Source organism: Malurus melanocephalus, unplaced genomic scaffold (genome assembly GCF_030028575.1).
Source record: "Malurus melanocephalus ecotype Western Australia unplaced genomic scaffold, MMel_1.1 scaffold_670, whole genome shotgun sequence".
Lineage (NCBI taxonomy): Eukaryota > Metazoa > Chordata > Aves > Passeriformes > Maluridae > Malurus > Malurus melanocephalus.
The window spans coordinates 58684-66545 of record NW_026623902.1 but is presented as its reverse complement, the minus strand read 5'-3'; the positions used below and the strand labels follow the sequence as shown (position 1 = coordinate 66545).

The following is a 7862-nucleotide window of genomic DNA, read 5'->3' as shown; positions in this document are numbered from 1 at the left end:
AGTGGTTGTACTTAGGGCAGGAGGTGGATGGATTCCCAGGAATGACCATCCTGGCACCTCTGGCACGTTCATCCCCTTGGGGACAGCTTTGTCCCCAAGATGGTTCCAAAGGCAGACACCCCATAATCCACATCCACCCCAAATTCCCAGCAGCTGACTGCTCCTGCTGGCAACTGCTGACCCCTGAGCTGTGTTTGTCCCTTCAGATCAGACTCCCCTTGCAGGATGGGAGAAGGAGCAAATCCATCGAAGAACGAGAGGAGGAATATCAACGCGTCAGGGAGAGAATATTTGCACGAGAGGTGAGTTTGGATCACTCACCTGCCAGGATCCCCCTGCATTTTTGGGGCAGAAGGTGGCTTTGAATATATTGAGAGGTCACATCGTTGCATTTTTTACTGATTTCCCAGAATTTTGGGGATGTGCAGGTGAATTCCAGCTCCCAACAAAGATGTCTGAGATGCTGGGGTTGAGCAGCCACACCTGCACTCTCCAATCTTCTCCTTCCCTAAAATTTCAGGGAGCAGTGAATGCAGTCCTTGCTGCCCAAAAAATTTTAAATTTATGCAGTGGCATTTTTGGGGTGACCAAAAAATTGCTGACCCAAAGGAAACAGCAGCTTCACTTCCCAATTTCTTCCCTGTGCTGCAGTTTCCAGTGAACCAGCAGTGCAGGGCTCTGCCTTTCCAGGAGGATTTTAGGCCCTCCTAGGAGGAATTTGGACCTTTCCAGGCAGATTTTAAGCCCTTCTAGGAGGAATTTGGACCTTTCCAGGAGGATTTTAGGCCCTCCTAGGAGGAATTTGGACCTTCCCAGGAGGATTTTAGGCCCTTTTAGGAGGAATTTGGACCTTCCCAGGCAGATTTTGGGCCCTCCTAGGAGGAATTTGGACCTTCCCAGGCAGATTTTGGGCCCTCCTAGGAGGAATTTGGGCCTTCCCAGGAGGAATTTGAGCAGTCTGTCTCATGAAGTGTCCAGGTTGGTTATTGTTTCTTGAAATCCCTGCTTGGAGCAGTGTCCCACTCTCACATCTGGTTCAGAGGCTGCTTTGGGGAGCAGCTCCCAGCTGGAATCAGCTCCAAATGCTGTATTTAGGACAGAAAGACCTTTTGTGTCACCTGGACAAAGGTGACCATCAAAGCTGCCTCAGTGGAGCAGGGAGCTGAGGACTCTGAGAGATGGCAGGGATCAGGAAAAGTTCCTGAAGGGAGCCAGGAAGTTCAACACCCACTGAGTCCCAGCCCCACCTTTTGGAATCACCCGGGTTTGTTCTTTCAGAGTGATTAAATTTCCCTTTTCTTTCCTCCCCATTCCTGTGGTCGTGCTCCCAGTCTGGCCAGAATGGATACCTCACGGACAGCAGGTGAGTGCATGACTCTAAAATGATGCTTTTCTGTGTCTCCAGAGCTCTGCATGACTCCAAAATGATGCTTTTTCCTCCTCAAATTCTCCACAGAAGGCTTTGCTTGTAACCCTCACACAGAGGCAGATTTGTGGGGATCTCTGTGTGATTTATTTTGTGTCGTGTCCTGCTGAGTTTCCCCCATGTGCAGCTGCTCGTGGAATTACCAAAGATGTTTTCTTTGAAACATCAATTTCCAGTCCTTTTTTTGGCTGGTTCATCAATTAAAAAGGAGRGTGGGAATGGCAGGGAGAAACTCCAGCAGTTTTCAAACCATTCTATCCCCTAAAGGGTAGGAAATCCTTGCCCTTAAAGAGTGCCAGGATCAGCATTAGGATCAGGCAGGGCTGTCCCTAATCCCTGATTATCGAGCCTGGATGATTTCATGGTGACAGTGAAGTGTYTCCCCCTCCATCTCAGCCACAGGAGCTGCTGAGGGCACTGAGAACGTGTTGGAGCATCATTTTCTTATTAAAGAAATTCTTACAATTTCTTTTCTCACGGATGAAAGGGCTAGAGCGAGGCTGAGTCACCCGGCTGAGGTGTGGGGATAAAAAAACAGCATAAAAAAGGAGAGAACCTCATCCCTGCTGTGCTCTGTTCTCACAGAATGCAGATGGGGCAGGACAGGAGGATCTGAGCCAGGCAAGGAGCAGCTTTGTCCCTCTCCTCAGGCTGTCACCTGCCTCAGGATGTCCTGGAGGATGTCCTCGGTGCAGTCACAGGGGCTGTGTCCTGGCTCAGGAAGGACAATTCTCAGACATGTGGGGTTGGAGTAAAACTCCCAGAATGRAGCAAAAACCCCATTGCTGATGAGGCTGCTGCTTTGGGAGCTGAGCTGGACTCTTCCAGATCCTGAAGAGCTCAGTTAACCCAGCTTAAAAACTACTTTTGGGGTTTCCCTGGATGGGAGAGGGAGGATACGTGGGTCTCAGGACCATTTTGAGCTCTCTACGGACATAACCACTGTGCTGCTTTTCCAAGARATTTGTTTTTGGCTCCAACACGCTCCCAGCAGCCCAGGACATCACCTCAGGAGTTCCTTCCAAGCCTCTTTTCCTGAGCCAGGCTCAGCAGCTCTTCCTCGTAATCCCTTCCCAGGGAAAGCTCAGGAATCCCAACTTCAGGCTTCTACTTTTCACAGGGCTGATAAAGCAGGCTCACTACTTGATGTGCTGATATTCCATAAAATCCTGCTCTGGGCTAAGGGAGGGTGGTGAGTGGGAGCACAGCTCTGCAGGTAGTGATATCCCAGAATCCTGAAATGGTTTGGATTGCAARGGACCTTAAAAMTCATATTTTTCCACCMCCYTGCCATGGGCAGGGACACYTTCCACTGTCCATGGTCCTTGGACACTTCCAGGGATGGGACAGCCACAACTTTGGGCAAACAAGGCCAATTGGGCAGAAATCCTCACCGGGGTTGGAGTGGGAAGTGCTCTCCAAGATCTCCATCAGCCTTTTCTCCAGACCTTTAAAAACTCCCTGTTCTGAGACAGGGAGGTTTTTAACACAGGATTTTCACTCTGATCCTGCTGGGGTCTGTTCCAGGCTGGGGAAGGGGCCAGGAGCTGGCTTTGACCCCAGAATGAACCAAAAAAAATCCCAAACCCAGCTGCTGACTGTCCCCACCACCCTACACTGGGTGTACTGGTGCAGCACCAGCATCTCTGCTGCTTCCCCTTCACCAGAATCCCAGTTTGACTTCTATTTTTAATTCAGAGGCAACCGGGACGGGCTAAGCCGGGCCTCGGGCAGCCGCCAGAGCAGCACCGAGAGTGAAATCAAATCCTTGGAACCACGGCCCTGGAGCAGCACGGATTCCGACGGCTCCATCCGCAACCTGCGGCCTCCTGTCACCAAAGCCAGCAGCTTCAGTGGCATCTCCATCCTCACCCGGGGGGACAGCATCGGCAGCAGCAAGGGCAGCACTGCCAGCAGGACGTCACGGGCAGGTACGGTGCTGCCAGGTGGGTGTGGAGCTCTTTTCCTGCCCAGCCTGGCAGGATTTGGATTGAGGAGCTGGAGCTCTCTTTGTCCCAAATGACACCTGGCAGGATTTGGACTGAGGAACTGAAGCTGTTTCTCTGCCCAGCCTGGCAGGATTTGGGCTGAGGAACTGGAGCTCTTTCCCTGTCCAGCCTGGCAGGTTTTGGGCTGAGGAGCTGGAGCTCTCTCCCTCCCAAAGGACACCTAGCAGATAGATTTTGGGCTGGGGAACTGGGGTTTGTGCTCTGGTTAAAACAGGACATAGTTGGCACCAGGATCTCAGTACCCTGGCATGGATGTGCCACCTGGTTCATCACCTGCTTTTTCAGAACTCACCATCACCTCTCCCATGCCATCAGCAGAATTACCTGAGGCAAAGGACAGAGTTTCCTCCCAGCCCCTGCAACTCAAGCTCCCAATCTGTGTTGTTTTCTGTCCTCTGCCATGCCCCGAATTGTGTTGCCATTCCCTTCTGCTCCCAAAATCCCTCCCAACMCTGAGGATCCTCAGGATGAAGCTCCTGGCACCGTGTCTTGTTTTGCAAGGAGGACACCCAGCAAGGTGTCACCCATTAATCTCATCAGACATGCAGTTTCCTTGTCAAAGACTCCCTAATTGGGATCTGCCCACGATGTTCCCTCACGCTGATTCACAAAACTCCTGGGAGCAGACAGCAGCCTTGAGCTTCTGGCAGCCAAGGGGAATTTGGCTGGAGCCAAAGGGAATTAGGATCCTCAGCCTCTGCTGCTTCAGCTCAGTCCTTTTTTTGTCCATACAGGTACCACAGAGCACAGCTCAGGATGTTTTCTTGGGGTGTCACAGGCACCCTGCTCTGGCAGCAGCTTTCTGCCACATCCCCTTGGTCAGGGAGGAGCAAAATCTCCAATTTCCAACCAGCTGCTCGGTTGAAAYATTTGAAAAGTATTTGTGGAAGAGGCAATCCTGGGTTTTACTCCCATTTAATCCCATGGGTGACTGTGTGGTGTCAATATCCCACTTTCCTGCACTCCCACTGGTCAGCAGCAAATCCCAAATCCTTCAGAACCATCATTTTTATGGGCAGGAGAAGCAAATTGGTGCTTGTGGGCAATAACTGCTGCACAAGAATCCTTTCAGGGCTGGATCCCAGCACTCAGCCTGGCTTTGAAACCTTCATCTCCCAGTTTAGAGGTGCCCATGGCATCTCTGGGATCCTGTGCTTGCTCTGGGAGTTGCAGCCACCTCCAGGACTGATTCATGGAGTGCTGGGAGATCTGTCCCAGCGTGTGCAGAACAGAGTGAAAAAGAAGCTGCTTTTTGGCTCTTCCTGTAATTTTCCCTGCAGGTCCCCTCGGGGAAAACAACAGTTTCTTTCCAGGCTTTATATAATGGCAAGTGATTAGAAACATCTTGGGAAAAAAAGAGAAAAAAAAAAGGCAGAGGAATTATCACTTGAGGGGAAAAAAACCACCAAACCCACCTTCTTCCACAATCCTCATATTTATTCCATGGGGGTGGAAGTGTTTGGGACTCAGGGGCTCTTTTCCCATCCAGTCCCTGAGCAGCTGGCAGTGAAATATTCCCTCCTTTGCAGCTCCACARCAGAATCCCTGGGGATCAGCTGTGGAAATGTGGGAGATCAGAGGCAGAACTGGTTAAACAGCAGCTACTGGGCATCGAGCAGTAGTTGCACAACCCTTTTTTATTTCTGGAAATAAGATTGGAATACTGAGGAGGCGCTTCCCAGCTGGGTGTGGATCGCTCTCCTTGCCAGATTTTTCTGCCATGGGAAGGGATTGCTTTCAGCCTGGCATCTCCCACATTTTCCTGAGAGAAAAGGAGCTCTGTGGGGTCCTGAAATAGGATCTCCCCTCTGTTCTGGGCAGTCAGAAAGGTGATGGGAGTGTTGGTGTCCAAATGGGACCATGCCCAGAGCTKAGGTGGGACTGGGAACAGCTCTGCAGCTCCTTTGTTGCCTAAAACAAGGCTCAACTGAAACAGAGACCAGATAAACTTAATAGAAAAAGGATAGACAACTTTAATCCAGGCCTTCTGGTACATTAAGGGCAGACAAAAACCTCTTCCTGAGGCTACACCCAAAATGGACTCCAAATCACAAGATCTTCACCTTTTATAAGTTCTGCCTTTTTAACCCTTTAACCCTTTATATTGGGTCTCAATTCCCCAATGATATTTCCAGGTGATGATGTCAACCACCCCAAACTTGCTCCCCCCAAACTCGCTGTTGTTTCCATATTTTGGGGTTCTGAGACAGTGAAGTTTCCTCGGATTCAGGCTCAGAGAGGAATTGTTTTGTCTAAAAGTGGGAGAACAGTAGTTTTTAGTGCTATAATAGAGAAGTACAAGAACACAAATGCATGAAAATATAGAAACTAAAAATCCTAAGATTTCCCACAGACTCTGGTGGTCCTGAGCTGGCACATTTGGGGGTTTGAGATTCCTTCCTGGTGCAGGGGTAAAGAGCATCTAATCTGSTTGGCAGCCAGATTCCTGTTGAGTGGGGGAGGAAATCCTGGGGTCAGCTTGGGAGGGTCAGTGTGGGCACCTGGGCATGGAGAGGAGGGAGGTAAAACCCCCTGGAGTGTCAGCACTTGGCTTTGTGTCAGTATTTGACCCTTTGTCCCTTTGGTGAACGGAAAAACTGGGGGAAAATAGTTACAATTTGATACAATAAAGTCATTAATAGGGAACTGAAAGCCATGAAGAAAAACCAAAAAACCACAAAAAATAACCCCAAACTTTACTTTACCCATTCTATACATTATATACAAATAAAAATTAATTAATAATTCTTTAAATTCTTATGCAACACAAAACTTCTTTACAATAAACAACCTCACACACAAAAAACCCCAAAACAAAAATCCACGTATCAACTTCTGGTGATGCCAGAACCCCCCTGCTCCCTTTCCCAGCCCTTTACACCTCTTTCCTTTGCAGGTTTGGTGCTAGGTGCCCCTGAGACCTGCAGCCAGTCCCCGTCCTCGCAGCCCAACCGTGGCCTCCTGCCCTGCACGGCCCCGCAGCCGCCCCCACAGCCGCCCCCACAAGCCCCTGGTCTCCCCCCAAACCAACAGCAGCCAACCATGAGCAGCCCCATGATGTCCCAGGTGAGTCCCAAGGGGCAAACAGGTAAGGGGGAGGCAGGGTCAGGGCTGTTCTGGGCTCATAACTGGGTTTTGGGGGTCACCACACTCGCTGTGTTCGTGGCGGAGTGTGAGAAAGTTGGGTTTTGTGGGATATCCCTGCTCTTTCTCAGGCCAGCAGCTCCCCTGGAAAAGGATCCACAGCTCTTGGATSAGTGGCAAACTGGAACCAGTTTCCYTCAGGATTATCCTGAATGGGTTAAGGCAGTTCCATGGGGTTGAGCTCCCCAGGACTGGTGTTTTCAAGTCCTGGAGCAGTCTCTCCCCGAGTTAAAGCCAAGGGATGTTCTGTGTTCCACAGCCTTCTGAGCTGTTTCCAGGGATGGAACCCTCCAGGAAGCACCCATGGGTGCCATCCCTGTGTATTTATTCTGCTCTTGAGGCTGTGACAAATCACAGCCCAGCCCTTCTGCAAGAATGGGGATGGGGTGGGAACGATCCCAGTGGGGCTTTGGGAGTGAATTCATGTGGAGTGGGTAGAAATATGGGGGTATCCACAACACCTCCCTGTCCCACGTGTTGGTGCTGGACCTCAGCCTGCCCAGGGGCTCCTTGGGGATCCTCTGGTGTCACCTTGGACTCTTGGTGTCTCCTGCAGCAAAGAAATATCACTGGAGGGGTTCAAGGTGCAATAGGGCAGGGAAATTCCTGGATAACCATACTAAGGCTTCCTTTCCTATAAAAAGTTGGACCAGGTTTTCTTCTGAGGTCCCTTCCRTGATTCTCAGTTTTTTCACTAGACTGTGATGAGAGAAGGGATGAAGCTCCTCAAAAAGATTTCAATACTTTTTTTGCAGCTCTTTGCTGGCTGTAGGAGATGGGGGAGCTGGGAGTTCTGGGACCCTGGAGTGGCTCCAGGGTTGTGGATCTGTTTGTGGAGGATTCTGAAGGGGATTCAAGGGATGAGCTGTCTCCTTGAGACGTGGAATAGCAGAGTTCTTGGGTGGAATCTCATGGGGGATCACTGGGATGTGCTGGGGTTTCAGTTTTTATCTTCTGCCCCTCTCATCCAATGGATCAGGTCTTGGAAAAACTGATTTCAGGTTTCAGGAAAAACAGGTATTTGACTGTTGGTAAAGGGTCTGGAAATGCACCATCCCCATGTTTGTGTCCCTTCTATGTCACCAAATTAAAGGATCAGGCCCCCTGTCCAGCGCTGACCATCACAGGGTTGTGCTTTTGGGGTGTGGGGTTYGAGTGAGGGGTGAAACAGCTGCTCCAGGTGACAAAATGGGGGTCCCTGGGGAAGGTGAGCGTGCAGGAAAGGCATTCCTGACAGGAATGGCCCAGGAGCAGTGCAGGGAATGCTGGAAATGGGAGAGGCA

At 50.4% G+C, this 7862-nt stretch overlaps 1 protein-coding gene across 1 annotated transcript in view; it reads left to right on the top strand.

Annotated features, from left to right (window-relative positions):
- The window catches only part of R3HDM2 (R3H domain containing 2), a 33385-nt gene that overhangs the window by 15513 nt on the left and 10010 nt on the right, over nt 1-7862 (top strand). Inside the window, exons 10-13 of the mRNA XM_057383935.1 lie at nt 207-302; nt 1332-1363; nt 3125-3357; nt 6332-6501. Coding sequence (XP_057239918.1) covers nt 207-302; nt 1332-1363; nt 3125-3357; nt 6332-6501 — 531 coding nt within the window. The remainder of the gene's footprint in view (nt 1-206; nt 303-1331; nt 1364-3124; nt 3358-6331; nt 6502-7862) is intronic.